Here is a 21,444-nt window from a genome sequence, read left to right on the forward strand (position 1 = left end):
GGTAGCTAGGCCTGGAATTGAACATTCAATGAGATTACTGACCTTAAAACACTGATTTGTGTGAAATCCAGATATTTTTCTGGTACTTTTGATGTGTATTCCACTCAACCATGTTTCCCTCCAGGTATTAGACCCCTTGACGCATCTTTTCCTTCATTTTTCTAGCCAGCAGAATTTTTTCTACATTTTTAAGTTCGCCTCCCCATTGAAGTCTATTGCGGTTCGCGAAAGTTCGTGCAAACCGAACCTTCCGCGAAATTTCACGAACCGAGAATTGGAGGTTCGCGACATCTCTACTCAGTATAGACCTTTCCATCATCTGTTTCAGCCAACAGTGACTTCTGTAACTGCTTACATACCGCCTGCGCTCTCTAGTTCTAGTAATGGAGGTTAGTCCCCTGCTGGGTGACAGTGGTGGGTTCACCGCCTGTAAGATGCCCTTGTGGGACAGCTTGGCTTTCATGGGCAGCTTCCAGGCATAAAATATGAGTTGGGCTAGTTGGCAAGCTTGTAAATGTAACCAAAACATTTCACTACAGCTGGTAAAGATTTCCTTAAAAAGGATTTGGGATCATCATTCTAGTATACCCCCTTGCTAGGAGATTCCCTATCATTATTATCCACGTTTATATCATACTCACCTCCAGATTGGGGGCTACAGCAATGGCCCAGACCCAACAGTCCCAGCAGAACCAGCGTCAGCAATACCTTCATCCTGGAATCTGGATAACACAGAGAATCAGGGGAAAGGCCGTCAGCAATGACAGTATACAAATAGTGAACAATACTACATGGAGCGGAATCTCTGGCCAAAGATTTTATATCTGAGAAGCATGGAGGAACACTGGAAATGTAGCAAAGGTTCATTGCTGTCTGTCCCCCGCTGGAGATCGAGTTTACAGGGAACCTGAGGTGAGAGTGATATGGAGGCTGACTGTAATGAATAGTGACCTGACAGCTGCTGTGGATAACAGTACCACCACAGCTGCTCATGATTCCCTGCCTGCCAGTCTCCCCGCACCTCGGGCGTCTAGTACGCCAAGGACGGGTATGAGGAGTACTCGCTTGTCGGCTGCGGTGGGCGGAGGGTCCACCGTGGTCATCACTGGATCCCTGCCTGCTGTTTTCTCCGCGCCCCAGGTGTCTAGTACGCCGGGGACGCATGTCTCTGCTGTGCTTAGGGGGACATTAGCGCGTGCGCACACTCGCCGTCAGGATATTTATGCGGGGAGGAGACGCGTCAGCTGACCTGCCGGTCGGCTAACGTCAGAGGAGTCTCTCGGCAGCTCGGATTGGCTGATGGGTGTGGGCGTGGCCGAGGGGGTCTCCCCCCGCTTCTTAAGCCTCCGGGAATCATTTGCAAACTGTCTGCTGTTGTGAATACTTCGTGTTAGCACTCAGACCTAGAGAGGTTCCTGTGGATGATAGATGTACTGTATATGCAGCGTTTGCTATATACATCTATCTATAGTTAGCATTTACTTATATTGTATTATTTGTGTATGACTCTGGCTAGTTCTGATCTATCTAACTCTTAGTGATTCTGTACCGTTGCCTATCTGATCCTGTTGCCAAACTCTGCCTGTTTACCGTTCTGCCTCTGCCTTCTGATTTAGTACCTCTGCCCATCTGATCCTGTTGCTGACTCAGCCTGAAATACGTTCTGCCTCTGCCTTACGATTCTGTACCTGCTCTGTCTGTCTGTTGCTGAACCGATCCGTCTGACCTCTCTACACTCACCAGGGAGCCCTTGTCCCTGGTGAGGAGTGCTGTACTGATAGTGCCCACCAGTTCCTCTGGTGAAGTATTGTTAACTCTATCAGTAGATACTGTTGCACCAAACACTACACTTTGTGCATTAAAGTTGTATTATTTGCCAGTTACACAACTATCCTATATACCAGTATTATTGGTGATTCTGCAGATCACCATATAATCCGGTATATATCTGATTATAAGTGATACTGCAGATCACTTGATAATCAGAAGTCTGTTCTTGCTAATACCAATCGTTACACTGCCATATTTATTTCCTGCTAAACAATACCAGTTGCCTAGCAGCCCTGCTGATCTATTCGGCTGCAGTAGTGTCTGAATAACACCAGAAACAAGCATGCAGCTAATCTAGTCACTCTTCAGTCAGAGCACCTGATCTGCTACATGCTTGTTCAGGGGCTGTGGCTAAAAGTATTAGTCACACAGGATCAGCAGGGCTGCCGGGCAAAGTGCACTGTTTAAAAGGATATAAATATGGCAGCCTTCATATACCCGTCACTTCAGTTGTCCTTTAAGTTAACATGGATTCACTGATATACACAACAAAAACCTGACCTGAGTTTTAATTCTTAACACTTACACTAAAAACTTAAATTAGTATTTCTGCTGTATGTACAGTAGAAGCAGTAAAGTGTTGTACCGTGTTAGCCATGAGTAAAAGCAATCATCATAAGTATCATCCTGTTTCAAAACTTCTTGCTGTATGTACAGAAACAATTATGCAATTTATTATCAGGGCCCCTCTGAGGGACAAGTGAGTGACCAGACAATATGCTCTGTACAGTGCTGTGGAAGATGTTGGTGCTATATATATATATATATATACACACACACATTAGAATCTGGGTGAGAGTTAGGGGTAAGCTGGGAGGAGGTTTAAAGAGAACCAGAGATGAAGCACCCTCTTGTATTTTACCTTATAAATCAGTGGGAACATGACAGTAAACACCTAATCTGCCCTTTGTTTCATTGTTCTCTGTGTAATCAGACTGTTATCACGTCTGATAAGAATCCCCGACTGAGAAGTCAGGCTGCTCCGTCTAGCTTTGCTACAGAAAGATTATAGCTAAATCTGTATTCTGTGGTGTTATTTCAAGCCCAAGCCTGCCCCCTTGTGGCTTTGCTATAATGACTCAGCTATAATCATTCCCAGCAAAGCCAGATTTAATTGCTCAGTCTGGGATTCTTGTGACTGCTGTTAACAGACACTTTTAGCAGTGAGGAGGAAACAGAGAGCATGGTAAGTGTTTTCTCTAATGTTCTTACTGATATACATGGTAAAATACACAAGGGTGCTTCGTCTCTGGTTCCCTTTAACCTCAATTATGTGCCCGAGAACTTTTTTCTATAAATCAATGGGTGGGTGTAAAGATGGGTGTCGTAGGTGGGTAAACAGTGGGAGTGGTTTAACTGTCTAGGGGCGTGGACTGTGAGGATGGTGTAAATGACATCATAAATACCGTATATACTCGGCTATAAGTCGAGAAATTTAGGACTGATTCAAAGTTTAAAAGTGGGGGGTGGACTTATACGTGAGTAGTCCTAAATTTTCCAACTTATAGCCAATATGCCAGTGTGCCCCCTCCCTCCCACCCACCATCACCCAATGGGAGACGTCTGCATTAATGCCCTACTTGCGCTTTGTAATCCTGTGGCAAAGTGATTCCCACGGCAGAAGCAGTCACCCCCCATCAGCGTGCGCTGGTTTCTCTCTTCTCCCTTCACTCGCGCTGACCTCCGTGCTTTAGCGTAGCCCCGCCTCCTGATGTCAGAAGACGGAGATACGCTAAAGCACGGAGGTCAGCGCGAGTGAAGGGAGAAGAGAGAAAGCAGCGCACGCTGATGGGGGGTGATGCCTTCTGCCGTGGGGATCACTTTGCCACAGAATTACAAAGCGCAACTAGGAAATGTATACAGAGGCTCCCATTGGGTGTTAGTGGGTGGGAGAGGGTAATTATAAGCCTCAAATGCTTGGGTGACGGTGGGAAGGAGGGGTGCAATGGAGAGACAGGGTCAGGGACCTCCTATGGGTGATGGTGGGTGGGAGGGGTGATTTAGAGGCAGCAAACATGTGGGTGATGGTGGGTGGGAGGGAGGTGGTAATTAAATGCATCAAGTGTTTGGGTGATGGTGGGAGGGAGGGATGGGGGAATTACAGGCAGCATGGGTAAGGAAAATGAAAAATTCCAGCTTATGAGGGTCAAATATTGGGGTCGACTTATAAACGAGGTCGACTTGTATCCGAGTATATACGGTAGTCATCCTTAAACTCTACAGCCTTGGAGTGAGTTTTACAAAAGTATTATAGCTACATATGTGTGTAAAATAGTCTGTGTCAGTGGTGCTCGTCACGCCCTCGTGATCACGAGTTGTTTTTGCAGATCGATGATTGCACTCGATACCCGACTCACGATCATGAGTTACTCGTGATCACTAGTCGGTATTTGTGATGAAAAACCCGCCGACTTTAGCGGTTAATAGCAATGCCAGAAACACCAAATTGCCAGATATGTGAAGAAGAACAGCGGGAACAAGAAGAAGAGTTTTTCTTTTTTCAAAAAGACCTTATAGTTTTTGAGAAAATGGATTTTAAAGTTTTAAAAGAAAAAAGTATACATTTAAATGCGATAAATGACAGTTAATGTATTTACCGCATTTAAATGTATACTTTTTTTCCTTTGAAACTTTTAAAATCGATTTTCTCAAAAACTATAAGGTCTTTTTCCACCCTTGTTCCCACTGTTCTTCTTAACATATCTGGCAGATTTGGTGTTTCTGGCATATAAGAGGGCTTTGCTATTAACTGTTAAAGTCGGCGGCCTCACTCGAGTTGGATATCGGTTTCTATTTGTGATCGTGATCACGAGTCAATTCCTAAGTGGGCGGAGTCGAATTTGTGATCACGTGGAATTCATGATTGGGGGTATCCGAGCATTACTAGTCTCTGTGTTAGTGTCGGCTATAAAGTTGGTTTTAGGTGTAAATATTAACACTTGTATAGTATTCTCTCCTACAAGACTCAAAGTGCCTGAAAACTTCAGCCGCTACGCAGCACTTAGAAGGCCACCCTGGGACATTAGGGTTCCTACCCAAGGATTCCTTACTGAATAGGTACTGTCTCCAGCCAGGATTCCACCCAGATCATGCATTTAGCTTGCTTTCAGAGAGTCTGGAGTTGAGGAATATGTTATGAGGGTGCCTGAGGGCCTGACATCCTCAGGTGGGCACTGTGCTCACCGTACGGCACCATGGAGGTTGATTGGCACTTGCCATAGAATACCAGCATGCAGGGCCGGGCCGAGGCATAGGCTGGAGAGGCTCCAGCCTCAGGGCGCAGTGCAGGAGGGGGCGCACAAATCGTTCAGCTGTCATTCCTAATTGTGTTTAAAGCAGAAAGAAATAAGAAAAGGAGATACATGGAAGTGACTACAAGCCAGATAACTAGAGATTAAGGTGTTGGGGGCCCTGGGGTGCCTCTTAGTCTAATAGCAATCAGTGTGTGATGGCTGGGGTGGAGGGATGGAGGGGCGCACTTTGGTGTCTCAGCCTTGGGTGCTGGAGGACTTTGTGCCGGCTCTGCCAGCATGGGCAGACCTGCCCCTGGCATCCTTCACAGATGAGAGCAGGTCACGTGATAGACATGACAGGGTCTGGAGAAGCCATAGAGAATGCTGTGCTGCCTGCAATATCATTCAGCAGGACTGGATTGGTGGTGGGTTGGTGATGGCCTGGGGAGGCATACCCATGGAGGGAAGATCAGAATGATATGGGCCTCATGACAGCAGGAATTCTAGGTCCCCTTGAGTTCCTCCTGTGCCTGGCCTCATGTGGTGAGAGCGAGCTGTTCCTTTGGATGACGGAATTGGTATACAGAACTTCTCTTTGACATTTGGTCTCAGTCTGTCCAAGGCCACCATATTCCACCTTAGACCAGGAGCAAAGTGATGCCCTGGTCCAGAATTGGGAGGAGATCCCCCATGACACCATTTGTTGTCTCATAGGAGGATGTCCCATGTCAGGCATACAAGCACCTGCACTTTTTCCCATTGAGATCTGATGTGTTTATAAAGTATTTCTTCAATTTTCTTGAGCAGTCTATTAGTGCTACACGAGGACTTCTTAGACTACAGCTCTCGTCCCATTTAGCTTAGGGTTAGTTGTGTCAAAAAACATTAAGTTAATAGGATTGGAGTGTGAGCTCCTCTGAGGACAGTCAGTGACACGACTATGTACTATGTACAGTGCTGCAGGAGATGTCAGTGCTATATAAATACATAAGAATATGGTAGGACATTAGACTATGACTATGGCAGGATTAGACTGTGAGCTCCTCTGAGGACAGTCATTGACATGACTATGTACTCTGTAATGTGCTGCAGGAGATGTCAGTGCTATATAAATACATAATAATAATATGGTAGGACATTAGACTATGACTATGGTAGGATTAGAGTGTGAGCTCCTCTGAGGACAGTCAGTGACATGACTATGTACTCTGTAATGTGCTGCAGGAGATGTCAGTGCTATATAAATACATAAGAATATGGTAGGACATTAGACTATGACTATGGCAGGATTAGACTGTGAGCTCCTCTGAGGACAGTCAGTGACATGACTATGTACTCTGTAATGTGCTGCAGGAGATGTCAGTGCTATATAAATACATAAGAATATGGTAGGACATTAGACTATGACTATGGCAGGATTCGATTGTGAGCTCCTCTGAGGACAGCCAGAGACATGACTATGTACTCTGTAATGTGCTGCAGGAGATGTCAGTGCTATATAAATACATAATAATAATATGGTAGGACATTAGGCTATGACTATGGTAGGATTAGAGTGTGAGCTCCTCTGAGGACAGTCAGAGACATGACTATGTACTCTGTAATGTGCTGCAGAAGATGTCAGTGCTATATAAATACATAGTAATATTATGGTAGGACAATAGACTATGACTATGGTAGGATTAGACTGTGAGCTCCTCTGAGGACAGTCAGTGGCATGACTATGTACTCTTTAAAGTGCTGCAGAAGATGTCAGTGCTATATAAATACATAATAATAATAATATGGTAGGACATTAGACTATTATAGTATTAGATTGTGAGCTCCTCTGGGGACAGTCAGTGACATGACTATGTACTCTGTAAAGTGCTGCAGAAGATGACAGTGCTATATCAATACATAATAATATGGTAGGACATTAGACTATGATAGGATTAGATTGTGAGCTCCTCTGAGGACAGTCAGTGACATGACTATGTACTCTGTAAAGTAATGCAGAAGATGTCAGTGCTATATAAATACATAATAATATTATGGTAGGACATTAGACCATGACTATGGTAGGATTAGAGTGTGAGCTCCTCTGAGGACCGTCAGTGACATGACTATGTACTCTGTAATGTGCTGCAGAAGATGTCAGGGTTATATAAATACAAAATAATAATATGGTAGGACATTAGGCTATGACTATGGTAGGATTAGAGTGTGAGCTTCTCTGAGGGCAGTCAGTGACATGACTATGTACTATGTAAAATGTTGCAGAGAAGATTTTAGTGCTATATAACTACATAATAATAATATGGTAGGACATTAGACGATGACTATGGTAGGATTAGAGTGTGAGCTCCTCTGAGGACAGTCAGTGACATAACTATGTACTCTGTAATGTGCTGCAGAAGATGTCAGTGCTATATAAATACATAATAATAATATGGTAGGACATTACACTATGACTATGGTAGGATTAGATTGTGAGCTCCACTGAGGACAGTCAGTGACATGATTATGTACTCTGTAATGTGCTGCAGAAGATGTCAGTGCTATATAAATACATAATAATATGGGAGGACATTAGACTATGACTATGGTAGGATTACATTGTGAGCTCCTCTGAGGACAGTCAGTGACATGACTATGTACTCTGTAATGTGCTGCAGAAGATGTCAGTGCTATATAAATACATAATAATAATATGGTAGGACATTACACTATGACTATGGTAGGATTAGAGTGTGAGCTCCTCTGAGGACAGTCAGTGACATGACTATGTACTCTGTACAGTGCTGCAGGAGATGTCAGTGCTATATAAATACATAATAATAATATGGTAGGGCATTAGACTATGACTATGGTAGGATTAGAGTGTGAGCTCCTCTGAGGACAGTCAGTCACATGACTATGTACTCTGTAATGTGCTGCAGGAGATGTCAGTGCTATATAAATACATAATAATAATAATAATATGGTAGGACATTAGACTATGACTATGGTAGGGTTAGAGTGTGAGCTCCAATGAGGACAGTCAGTGACATGACTATGTACTCTGTAATGTGCTGCAGGAGATGTCAGTGCTATATAAATACATAATAATAATATGGTAGGACATTAGACTATGACTATGGCAGGATTAGATTGTGAGCTCCTCTGAGGACAGTCAGTGACATGACTATGTACTCTGTAATGTGCTGCAGAAGATGTCAGTGCTATATAAATACATAATAATAATATGGTAGGACATTAGACTATGACTATGGTAGGATTAGACTGTGAGCTCCTCTGAGGACAGTCAGTGACATGACTATGCACTCTGTAATGTGCTGCAGGAGATGTCAGTGCTATATAAATACATAATAATAATATGATAGGACATTAGACTATGACTATGGTAGGATTAGAGTGTGAGCTCCTCTGAGGACAGTCAGTGACATGACTATGTACTCTGTAATGTGCTGCAGGAGATGTCAGTGCTATATAAATATATAATAATAATATGATAGGACATTACACTAGGACTATGGTAGGATTAGAGTGTGAGCTCCTCTGAGGACAGTCAGTGACATGGCTATGTACTCTGTACTAGTGGTGCTCAGCAGAGCTCGAATATTCGAGTAGCTCGAATATTCGAGCTCTTTTTCAGCTATTCGAGCTCGGTATTCAAGCTCCGAATAGCTGGAGCTATTCGAATGGGCTATCCGAGTACACTCGAATAGCCCATTCACTATTCGAGCTATTCGAGCAAACCGGCGCTATTCGAGCTCGGTGCCGAGCTCGAATAGCGTCATAGCCCAGATTGATGTCCTTAGAGCCAATCAGAGGGCTCCCAGGCCCTCTGACGGCAGCCAATCACAGAGGGGGACCCTGGCCAGCCCCTACCCTATAAATAGCGGCCGCCATGTTCGGTTTTTCCATGCTTGCCTGAGACTTGTACAGAGAGAGAGTTGCTCCTTTGTGCTTTGGCTTAGCAAGTGCTCTATTGTGGTCATTTACCTAGCGTTTTTGCTCACCTACACCTGCCATATACACCTATATTGTTGTTAGTTAGATAGACATTGTATTTTAGTTAGTAGCTTGTGTGTTACATTAGAGAACTGCAGGCAGCTGCTGCAAGCTTACAGGTTTAGGCCTCAGGGGGGCCTTGCCTCTGTGGGCAGCTGTCCTCTGTTTATTTCTCTCATCTATACCAGTATTTCTGCTGTCCTTTACTAATAGTATTGTAGTTATACTGTACTAGGAGTAGGACACTCACTGACTGTCACTGTTTATAGGCTACTAGCTAGCTCCTGCGTGTGTGCACTCACTCACTGTCTGTGTGTACACACACTCTATTTCCTTCTGATTACTGATTGATTATTGTTAGTTGTACTTACTTACTACTTACTCTTACTGTACCCGTAGGGACACTCACTGTCACTGTTCATATAGGCTACTAGCTCCTGCGTGTGCGCACTCACTGTCTGAGTGTACACACACAACACACACTCTATTTCCTTCTGATCGCTGATTGATTATTGTAATTAGTTAGTTCTACTTACTGTTACTACTTACTCTTACTGTGCTAGGAGTCTAGGACACTCAGTCACTGTGTTCATAGGCTACTAGCTCCTGCCTGCGTGCACTCACTGTCTGAGTGTACACACACCCACACTCCATTTCCTTCTGATCGCTGATTGATTATTGTAATTAGTTAGTTATACTTACTGGTGTTACTACTTACTCTTACTGTACTAGGAGTCTAGGACACTCAGTCACTGTGTTCATAGGCTACTAGCTCCTGCCTGCGTGCACTCACTGTCTGAGTGTACACACACCCACACTCCATTTCCTTCTGATCGCTGATTGATTATTGTAATTAGTTAGTTCTACTTACTGGTGTTACTACTTACTCTTACTGTACTAGGAGTCTAGGACACTCAGTCACTGTGTTCATAGGCTACTAGCTCCTGCCTGCGTGCACTCACTGTCTGAGTGTACACACACCCACACTCCATTTCCTTCTGATCGCTGATTGATTATTGTAATTAGTTAGTTCTACTTACTGGTGTTACTACTTACTCTTACTGTACTAGGAGTCTAGGACACTCAGTCACTGTGTTCATAGGCTACTAGCTCCTGCGTGCGTGCACTCACTGTCTGAGTGTACACACACCCACACTCCATTTCCTTCTGATCGCTGATTGATTATTGTAATTAGTTAGTTCTACTTACTGGTGTTACTACTTACTCTTACTGTACTAGGAGTCTAGGACACTCAGTCACTGTGTTCATAGGCTACTAGCTCCTGCCTGCGTGCACTCACTGTCTGAGTGTACACACACCCACACTCCATTTCCTTCTGATCGCTGATTGATTATTGTAATTAGTTAGTTCTACTTACTGGTGTTACTACTTACTCTTACTGTACTAGGAGTCTAGGACACTCAGTCACTGTGTTCATAGGCTACTAGCTCCTGCCTGCGTGCACTCACTGTCTGAGTGTACACACACCCACACTCCATTTCCTTCTGATCGCTGATTGATTATTGTAATTAGTTAGTTCTACTTACTGGTGTTACTACTTACTCTTACTGTACTAGGAGTCTAGGACACTCAGTCACTGTGTTCATAGGCTACTAGCTCCTGCGTGCGTGCACTCACTGTCTGAGTGTACACACACCCACACTCCATTTCCTTCTGATCGCTGATTGATTATTGTAATTAGTTAGTTCTACTTACTGGTGTTACTACTTACTCTTACTGTACTAGGAGTCTAGGACACTCAGTCACTGTGTTCATAGGCTACTAGCTCCTGCCTGCGTGCACTCACTGTCTGAGTGTACACACACCCACACTCCATTTCCTTCTGATCGCTGATTGATTATTGTAATTAGTTAGTTCTACTTACTGGTGTTACTACTTACTCTTACTGTACTAGGAGTCTAGGACACTCAGTCACTGTGTTCATAGGCTACTAGCTCCTGCGTGCGTGCACTCACTGTCTGAGTGTACACACACCCACACTCCATTTCCTTCTGATCGCTGATTGATTATTGTAATTAGTTAGTTCTACTTACTGGTGTTACTACTTACTCTTACTGTACTAGGAGTCTAGGACACTCAGTCACTGTGTTCATAGGCTACTAGCTCCTGCCTGCGTGCACTCACTGTCTGAGTGTACACACACTAAATTTACTTGTGATTACTACTGATTATTGTAACTGCTAGTTGTACTTCCTGACTGTTACTACTTACTTATTGTACTAGGGGACACTCACTCAGTCACCTCACCAACCAACCCACTCCATTAAAGTACCCCACTTTTCACCCGCCCTTTTAAAAAACTTTTGTCTATACGCCCAAAACATTGAAGATGTCTGGAAGTGGCAGCCAGCGCGGTTTGGGCAAGGGGAAGGGCAGCAAGGGAATCAGGAGGAGAGGGAGCAGCATTGTGGCAAGCCGCGGCCGCGGGCGCGCCACCATGCACAGTTCCGCAGCAGCAGCAGCAGCGTCAGTGGCTAACATTCCTCCCATAGCCACTGGCCGTGGACGCCTTGGGCGCCGCCCAGCAGGAGCATCTGCAACTCACGCTGCAGAGACACAGCAGCAGCAGCGTGTAGCACCTGCTCCCATTTTCCTCCAGCCGGGTCGGAAACGTCCCATTGAGGAAAAGGATGCAGACACTGTGGTGCAACTCATGACGGAGGATGAGCAGCCCGCCATCAGCTCTGCATCCGAGGCCTCCACCCTCACCACCACCACCACCACCACCACCACCACCACCACCCCTGTTCGCAGCAGCCGCCCAGCAGGGCCTGGGGAGGAGGCCAGTTCACCATCAGTCGCCGACCTGTCACTCAGCAGTCTTTTTACCCCAGGCACCATCAGGGTATTGTCTGCTGTTGTTGGCGATTTTGAGGAGGAGATGCTGATGGGCACTTTGGGGGAGGAGGGATTGGACAGCAAGACTGTGGCGACAGTCAAGCGTCCCATCCATGCATCAGGAGAGGAGTTTGGGGGGTCATCATCCCAGCAGGACATGTTTCAGGAGGGGCATGATGATGATGACCCGGTGACAGACAGAGACTGGGTGCCACCACCTCCAGGGGATGTCGTCCTCAGCAGCTCTGAGGAGGAGGAGGAGGATGCGCTTGTGGGCCTTGCAAGGAGGCGCATCATTGCAAGCATTGGCAGCATCCCACAGCCTGCTGGTGTCTCAGGCTCAGCAGCAGCAGCAGCAGCATCAGCCAGTACCACCACCAGCCGCACCCAAGCCCCCCCCCCCAACCACCACAGGGAGACAGGCAGCAGCGCTTCCATGCCGTAGGGGGATGTTTCTGTCACCAATCTGGCGCTTTTTCACCATGCCCACTGTGTACAGCAAGTACGCCACTTGCAACCACTGTCAGCGGAAGTTGAGCAGAGGTGCAGACCCCTTAAAGTTCAGCACCAGCTCGCTCATCAACCACCTTGCGGCTAAACATTTCCACCAGCATGAGGAGTTCCAGAGGCTGAAGGCATCTGGTGCTGGCAGTGGCACCACACCCATCACTGCACAGCCTTCAGCAGCAGCAGCAGCAACAGCAGCCACCCGCCCTCCTGCTCCTCCAGCAGCACCAGCAGGAGTGCGGAAACGCACTGCTCCTCCCCCCTCTGCAACTCCTGCCGCCGACACTGAGGCCTGTTCTGGCAGCCAGTCCTCAGTGGCCTCCTCCGCTGTGTCTGCTGATTCCCGTGTCAGCAAAAGGCCACGCCAGAGCCTTTTGAGCGAGTCCTTCCAGGGGGTGGTTAGGGCTCTGCCTCCCAGCAGCCGTCGCGTGCGGCAGCTGAACGGCTTGCTGGCACGGGCCATGTGCTCCCAACTCCTGCCGTACACGCTCGTGCAGGAGGGGAGCGACATGCGGGCGCTGCTTGCTTGTGCAGCCCCAGACTGGCAGCTCCCCAGCAGACACTTCTTCGCCCGCAAGGCCATTCCTGCACTGCACCGCTTTGTGATGGCCAATGTGCAGCGAGGGCTGGAGCACGCGGTTGGTGAAAGGGTCCACGTCACCATGGACTCCTGGAGCAGCCGCTTCGGGACAGGCCGCTACCTGTCCTTCACTGTCCACTGGGTCAGCTTGGTGGAAGGGGGTGAGGATGGGAGAGCAGCAGCGGGCACAGCAGCAGCAGCAGCAACACAGTGGGTGGTGCCACCCCGCAGGGTCAGGGGAACTGCAGCGGGTTCCTCCGATCCTCTGCCATCCTCCGCCACACCTGGCCAAACCCCCCGCCTCAGCAGCAGCGTGCAGGCCCGCCACTGCCAAGCGCTGCTGCACTTGGTCAGCCTTGGCAAGACCAAGCTGACGGCAGCCCACGTGTTGGCCAAACTCCAGGAGCAGGAGAGGATTTGGCTGACCCCCAGAGGCCTCAGAGTCGGAGAGGTGGTGTCCGACAATGGGGCCAATCTGGTTGCTGCCATAGACAGGGGAAACCTGACCCACATCCCCTGTCTTGCCCACGTGCTGAACCTGGTGGTGCAGAAGTTCCTGCGCACCTACCAGGGGATGGGCGAACTGCTGGAAACGGCAAGGAACGTTGTGCGTCACTTCCGGCGCTCGGCTGCAGCCTGTGCGAGCCTGGAAGACGTGCAAAAGGAGCTGGATCTGCCACGCCATCGGCTGATCCTTGACGTTCCGACTCGCTGGAACTCCACCCTGGCGATGTTGGAGCGTCTGGTTGAACAGAGGCACTCTGTCAACCAGTACCTTGCCCTGGCCACTGTTTCCACAGCTCAGAGAAGGGACAAGACCAGCAACATCCCGTCCATCGTCCCCGATGATGACTGGAGGCACATGCAGCAGGTGTGCTTTGTGCTGGCTCCCTTCCTGCAGGCCACAAACATGGTGAGCAGGGACCATGCTATGGTCTGCGAGTGGGTGCCCCTGGTTTCTCTGCTGAACAGGGCCCTCGATGCTTTGCTGGAACAGGGAGCGGCAGCCTTGGACCAGCAGGAGCGGCAACCAGCTGCGCAGTCCACCTCTGAGGGGGAGGAGGAGGAGGACTTGGTGGAGGTCCCTGACCTGGCTGCTGATGAGGGGGATCAGCACAGCGCAGCTGAGTTGGTGCGGGGGTGGAGAGAGGATGAGGCGGCAGAGGAGGAGGATGAGGACAGCACTGACGTCGATGTGCCAGCAGACGTGGCCCGCCTCTTCCCAATGGCAGCGCACATGCTGACGTGCCTGCGCAGGGACCCCAGGGTGATCCAGATGAAGCAGAGGGAGGACATCTGGATCAGCATGATGTTGGACCCACGCCTCAAGGGGAAGTTGAGCCAGTTCCTGCCGCCTGCAGGAGGAGACCCAGCGCAACAAATAAGGAGCTTGCAGCAGGCCCTTGTTGAGCGCTTGGAGGAAGCCTTCCCCCAGCCTTCCACCCCCACTGTCCAGCAGCCAGCACAGAGGCAGCAGCAGGTGCCTGCATCCAGCAGCAGCAAGCGCCCCACAGACCTGCTGTCTCTCAGCCACGAGCTCTACAGGACTGTAGAGGCTCCGGCAGCAGTGACTAGAGAGGAGATGCATGCAGCAGCATCCTCCTCCGGTCACAGCCAGCGCCTGACCCGCATGGTGGCTGACTACATGGGGTCGTACAGCGGGCTTGACAGCGATGCCCCTGTTGATCCCATGGAGTATTGGGTCAAGCGCATGGAGATCTGGAGCGAGCTAGCGCAGTACGCCCTGGAAGTGCTGTCCTGCCCCCCTTCCAGCGTGCTGTCCGAGCGCTGCTTCAGTGCAGCTGGTGGCGTGGTCACCGAGAAACGCTCACGTCTGTCTCACAAGTCTGTGGACAGACTGACGTTTCTGAAGATGAACCAGGCGTGGGTGGAAGGCGAGTTCCTGGCCCCTGTTGTCGGCGAGAGGGGGACATGAACTGGCTGCCGGAACCATCGTTAATGTGCCTTACCACCCTTTACCACCTCCTGGCTCCTGCTCACTAAGCCAGCCTGGTTCACTTTGACTATTACGTCGCCTGCAGCCACACATTTTACACCTACAGTGGGCTGCTGTGTACTGCCCTTCTGCTGTCTGTCTGTGTTTCCCACTGCCAGGGTACACAGAATTACCTTCTTCTGCTGCCACTCTGCCACCAGCTATTACGTCAAACAATAGCTATATTGGTTGCAAAACCAAAACCAAACAAACCATTAAAAAAAAAAAGGTTTAATTTTTCTGAGGTGCCCGGGTTGAAAACTGTGTTGTTCCAGTTGTGTATTGGACACAATGTGGGCTGCACGACCGCTGTCTGGGACCTCCTGTTGTGTTTATTTACAGCCCTGGTATCACCGCTAGGTACCAGGGCTATTATGTCACGCTGCCTACCTGCTGCCACACTCACACTACTCCTCCATTCCTCCTGCTGCTGCTGTCTGTCTGTGTTTCCCACTGCCAGGGTACACAGAATTACCTTCTGCTGCCACACTGCCGCACCAGCTATTACGTCAAACAATAGCTGCTCACATAATTACTCCTCCATTCCTCCTCCTGCTGCTGCTGCTGTCTGTCTGTGTTTCCCACCGCCAGGGTACACAGATTTACCTTCTGCTGCCACTCTGCCACCAGCTATTACGTCAAACAATAGCTATATATCTGTGTAATTGGTTGTAAAACCAAAACTACAAAACCATTACAAAAAAAGGTTTAATTTTTCTGAGGTGCCCGGGTTGAAAACTGTGTTGTCCCAGTTGTGTATTGGACACAATGTGGGCTGCACGACCGCTGTCTGGGACCTCCTGTTGTGTTTATTTACAGCCCTGGTATCACCGCTAGGTACCAGGGCTATTATGTCACGCTGCCTACCTGCTGCCACACTCACACTACTCCTCCATTCCTCCTGCTGCTGCTGTCTGTCTGTGTTTCCCACTGCCAGGGTACACAGAATTACCTTCTGCTGCCACACTGCCGCACCAGCTATTACGTCAAACAATAGCTGCTCACATAATTACTCCTCCATTCCTCCTCCTGCTGCTGCTGCTGTCTGTCTGTGTTTCCCACCGCCAGGGTACACAGATTTACCTTCTGCTGCCACTCTGCCACCAGCTATTACGTCAAACAATAGCTATATATCTGTGTAATTGGTTGTAAAACCAAAACTACAAAACCATTACAAAAAAAGGTTTAATTTTTCTGAGGTGCCCGGGTTGAAAACTGTGTTGTCCCAGTTGTGTATTGGACACAATGTGGGCTGCACGACCGCTGTCTGGGACCTCCTGTTGTGTTTATTTACAGCCCTGGTATCACCGCTAGGTACCAGGGCTATTATGTCACGCTGCCTACCTGCTGCCACACTCACACTACTCCTCCATTCCTCCTGCTGCTGCTGTCTGTCTGTGTTTCCCACTGCCAGGGTACACAGAATTACCTTCTGCTGCCACACTGCTGCACCAGCTGTTACGCCAAACAATAGCTGCTCACATAATTACTCCTCCATTCCTCCTCCTGCTGCTGCTGCTGTCTGTCTGTGTTTCCCACCGCCAGGGTACACAGATTTACCTTCTGCTGCCACTCTGCCACCAGCTATTACGTCAAACAATAGCTATATATCTGTGTAATTGGTTGTAAAACCAAAACTACAAAACCATTACAAAAAAAGGTTTAATTTTTCTGAGGTGCCCGGGTTGAAAACTGTGTTGTCCCAGTTGTGTATTGGACACAATGTGGGCTGCACGACCGCTGTCTGGGACCTCCTGTTGTGTTTATTTACAGCCCTGGTATCACCGCTAGGTACCAGGGCTATTATGTCACGCTGCCTGCCTCATTGACTGCATGCTGCCACACACTCATCCTCCTCCTCCTGCTGCTGAATTTACCTCCTGCTGTCTGTGTGTTTCCACTGCCAGGGAGCACATACAATGGCGCTTCCAACATGCGTGCGCCACCAGCTATTTGTTGTTACGCTCAAAAATAGCTGCATTTCTTTAAAAAAAAAAAAATGAAAAGAGAAATAAGTGAAGAAGAAGACGATATAGAAGAAGATGAAGAAGAAGAAGATGAAGAAGAAGAAGATGAAGAAGATGAAGAAGAAGAAGAAGAAGATGAAGAAGATGAAGATGAAGAAGATGAAGAAGAAGATGAAGAAGATGAAGATGAAGAAGATGAAGAAGATGAAGAAGAAGATGAAGAAGATGAAGATGAAGAAGATGAAGAAGATGAAGAAGATGAAGAAGAAGATGAAGAAGAAGAAGAAGATGAAGAAGATGAAGAAGATGAAGATGAAGAAGATGAAGAAGAAGATGAAGAAGATGAAGATGAAGAAGATGAAGAAGAAGATGAAGAAGATGAAGATGAAGAAGATGAAGAAGATGATGAAGAAGATGAAGATGAAGAAGAAGATGAAGAAGATGAAGATGAAGAAGATGAAGAAGAAGAAGATGAAGATGAAGAAGATGAAGAAGAAGAAGATGAAGAAGAAGAAGATGAAGAAGAAGAAGAAGATATAGAAGAAGAAGAAGAAGATATAGAAGATAAAGAAGAAGAAGAAGAAGAAGAATATACAGTACTGAACAAAATTCTGGACACAACTTCTCTTTTCACCTTTTTTTTTTTTAAAGGAACATCCCCACATAATCACTTGCTGTTGTTACTTGGAAAAAAATATGTTTCTTGCATCATTCACCCTCAAAACAAGTGTTGGGAAGCTATTTAAGGCCAATTCGAATAGTCAGCTCGAATAATGAGCTCGAATACCGACTCGAATAGTGAGCTCGAAGTCCGAGGTCGAATCGAATAGTAAAATTTATTCGACTCGAATATTCGACTGACCTCGAATAATTTACTATTCGAATTCGACCATACTCGAATTTTAAAAAGGGGTATTTGAGCACCACTGCTCTGTACAGTGCTGCAGGAGATGTCAGTGCTGTATAAATACATAATAATAATATGGTAGGACATTAGACTATGACTATGGTAGGATTAGAGTGTGAGCTCCTCTGAGGACAGTCAGTGACATGACTATGTACTCTGTAATGTGCTGCAGGAGATGTCAGTGCTATATAATTACATAATAATAATATGGTAGGACATTAGACTATGACTATGGTAGGGATTAGAGTGTGAGCTCCTCTGAGGACATTAAGTGACATGACTATGTACTCTGTAATGTGCTGCAGGAGATGTCAGTGCTATATAAATATATAATAATAATATGATAGGACATTACACTAGGACTATGGTAGGATTAGAGTGTGAGCTCCTCTGAGGGCAGTCAGTGACATGACTATGTACTCTGTAATGTGCTGCAGAAGATGTCAGCACTATATAAATACATAATAATAATATGGTAGGAGATTATACTATGACTATGGTAGGATTAGATTGTGAGCTCCTCTGAGGACAGTCAGTGACATGACTATGTACTCTGCAATGTGCTGCAGAAGGTGTCAGTGTTATATAAATACATAATAATAATATGGTAGGACATTAGACTATGACTATGGTAGGATTAGAGTGTGAGCTCCTCTGAGGACAGTCAGTGACATGACTATGTACTCTGTAATGTGCTGCAGGAGATGTCACTGCTATATAAATACATAATAATAATATGGTAGGACATTAGACTATGACTATGGTAGGATTAGATTGTGAGCTCCTCTGAGGACAGTCAGTGACATGGCTATGTACTCTGTAATGTGCTGCAGGAGATGTCAGTGCTATATAAATACATAATAATAATAATATGGTAGGACATTAGACTATGACTATGGTAGGATTAGAGTGTGAGCTCCTCTGAGGACAGTCAGTGACATGACTATGTACCCTGTACAGTGCTGCAGGAGATGTCAGTGCTATATAAATACATAATAATAATATGGTAGGACATTAGACTATAACTATGGTAGGATTAGTGTGTGAGCTCCTCTGAGGACAGTCAGTGACATGACTATGTACTCTGTACAGTGCTGCAGGAGATGTCAGTGCTATATAAATACATAATAATAATATGGTAGGACATTATACTATGACTATGGTAGGATTAGACTGTGAGCTCCTCTGAGGACAGTCAGTAACATGACCATGTACTCTGTAATGTGCTGCAGAAGATGTCAGCGCTATATAAATACATAATAATAATATGGTAGGGCATTAGACTATGACTATGGTAGGATTAGAGTGTGAGCTCCTCTGAGGACAGTCAGTGACATGACTATGTACCCTGTAACGTGCTGCAGAAGATGTCAGTGCTATATAAATACATAATAATAATATGGTAGGGCATTAGACTATGACTATGGTAGGATTAGAGTGTGAGCTCCTCTGAGGACAGTCAGTCACATGACTATGTACTCTGTAATGTGCTGCAGGAGATGTCAGTGCTATATAAATACATAATAATAATAATAATATGGTAGGACATTAGACTATGACTATGGTAGGATTAGAGTGTGAGCTCCTCTGAGGACAGTCAGTGACATGACTATGTACTCTGTAATGTGCTGCAGAAGATGTCAGTGCTATAAAATATCTTGTAGTTTAGAGTGAAAGGAGAAGTAAATTGTACACAGAAGATCAGTACTTGCAGCTCTGCAAGGCGAGGATACAGAAGTGTTCTTACTAAATACTTTAAACTTATTCTCCATCAACCGATCACAGATATTACACATACATGAAGGGCTGGTATGCATGGCACAGCATGGCACAGACTTAGAGGAGTATAAATGATCAGTAAACCTACAAATGTCCACAGACTGCTTAGCCACTGTCCCCCTCCCCCTTCCATGCCCGTTCATTTCTTGGCAATGCCTGTATGAATCTTGGTCTTGCCAATAAAGTAAAATGACTATCTTTGATTTGATGTAAGAAGTGAGGAGCTTACCTGGACAGCGTCCTGCAGGTTGTGTGCTATGGAGTGGGGCTAAACATTTATAGATTGTGGTAGCCCTAGCTCCTCCCACTTGGCTTAGCAAAAAGAAGTCAGATGTTTGTTTGGTGAACCGTGCCAGAATGGGCGTCCAAAGCAAATATGAGAATTGAGGGCTGTAGCAAGTACAGAAAGAAAAAGAAGAAACCGCAGGGGTACCAGGAGGAAGCAGGAAATTTGGGCGCATGAGGCAGGTGGACAAAAAGGGCGCCGCCATTCACTCCCATAATAAATATCGTTTAATGGGCGCCCAACAGGAAAAAAGGGCGCCGGAGAAAAATAACGTTTTAAAAGCGGCGCCCGGAGACTTTTAATGTTTTATAACTGCTTCTCATGATTACCCATTATTTAATGATTTATAATTTTTTAAACATTATTTTTAAACGAAAAACAGTACAATATTTTTTTAAAACATTACTTTTAAACGAAAAACAGTACAATTTTTTATTTTTTTTTTAAACGAAAAACTGCACCATATTTTTTTAAAAACGTTATTAATGCTTATCACAGGGGGGTCTTAGGTTTAGGCATCACAAGGAGGGTCTTAGGTTTAGGCACCAACAGGGGGGTCTTAGGTTTAGGCACAACCAGGGTGGTCTTAGGTTTAGGCACCACCAGGGGGGTCTTAGGTTTAGGCACCACCAGGGGGGTCTTAGGTTTAGGCACCACCAGGGGGGTCTTAGGTTTAGGCACCAACAGGGGGGTCTTAGGTTTAGGCACCAACAGGGGGGTCTTAGGTTTAGGCACCAACAGGGGGGTCTTATGTTTAGGCACCAACGGGGGGTCTTAGGTTTAGACACCAACAGGGGGGTCTAGGGGTTAGGGATAGGTACATGGAGGGTTCTGTGTAAGAGTAGGGTTAGGTATAGCTTTAGTAAAATTCTTATTAATGTTTTATAAAACGTTATTATAAATTTCACTTTTTAAACAGGGAAGATTAACGTTTTTAAAATTGCAGATTTCATACACATTATTTAATGATTTATAACTTTATAAAACATTATTTTTAAACGAAATATAGCACAAATTTTTTTTAAACGTTATTCATGATTATCGTTTAAAACCCTGCGCCCTTTTTTCCTGACGCCCTTTTTTAACGTATGCGTACCAGGAGCCCTTATGGTGTATTATCTTCCGGTACGTGGTTAGACAGTAAGAGTAGTAATTATACTCACAAGTGTAGGTTGCTGTTGAGGCAACCATTCTGTATGGCATGTAGGGAAGTCCCGTCCCCACTCGGTCTTTGAGAAGATCGGTCGCAGCTCCTTAGAAAAAAGATTTCACTTCTGGGTAGTCGTGAAGAACCCCACCATAGGGGTGATACTAAGTCGTAATTTTGAAAAGGAAAGGAGGCGCCCTTGTAGTGTGTTCGATATAAATTTATGCAAAAGGACTTTGCTCAGTGTAGGATTTGATAATTTTATTAATAAAAGCACTTAGGACAACGCGTTTCATGGTTCAAACCGCTTCCTCAGGTCAAGTTGAGGTGCTTCTGTAGAGGGGCAAGTGCCGGGGC

General features: G+C 46.3%; 1 protein-coding gene across 1 annotated transcript in view; it reads right to left on the minus strand.

Annotated features, from left to right (window-relative positions):
* The window catches only part of LOC137519274 (fucolectin-like), a 35,094-nt gene extending 15,146 nt beyond the window's left edge, over positions 1-19,948 (minus strand). The window contains exons 1-2 of the mRNA XM_068238184.1: positions 19,884-19,948; positions 642-722 (exon numbers count right to left, since the gene is read on the minus strand). Of these exons, the coding sequence (XP_068094285.1) occupies positions 642-714 (73 nt within the window). The 5' untranslated portion in view covers positions 715-722; positions 19,884-19,948. The remainder of the gene's footprint in view (positions 1-641; positions 723-19,883) is intronic.
* Positions 19,949-21,444: the final 1,496 nt, after the last annotated feature.

Source organism: Hyperolius riggenbachi, chromosome 5 (genome assembly GCF_040937935.1).
Source record: "Hyperolius riggenbachi isolate aHypRig1 chromosome 5, aHypRig1.pri, whole genome shotgun sequence".
Taxonomy (NCBI): domain Eukaryota; kingdom Metazoa; phylum Chordata; class Amphibia; order Anura; family Hyperoliidae; genus Hyperolius; species Hyperolius riggenbachi.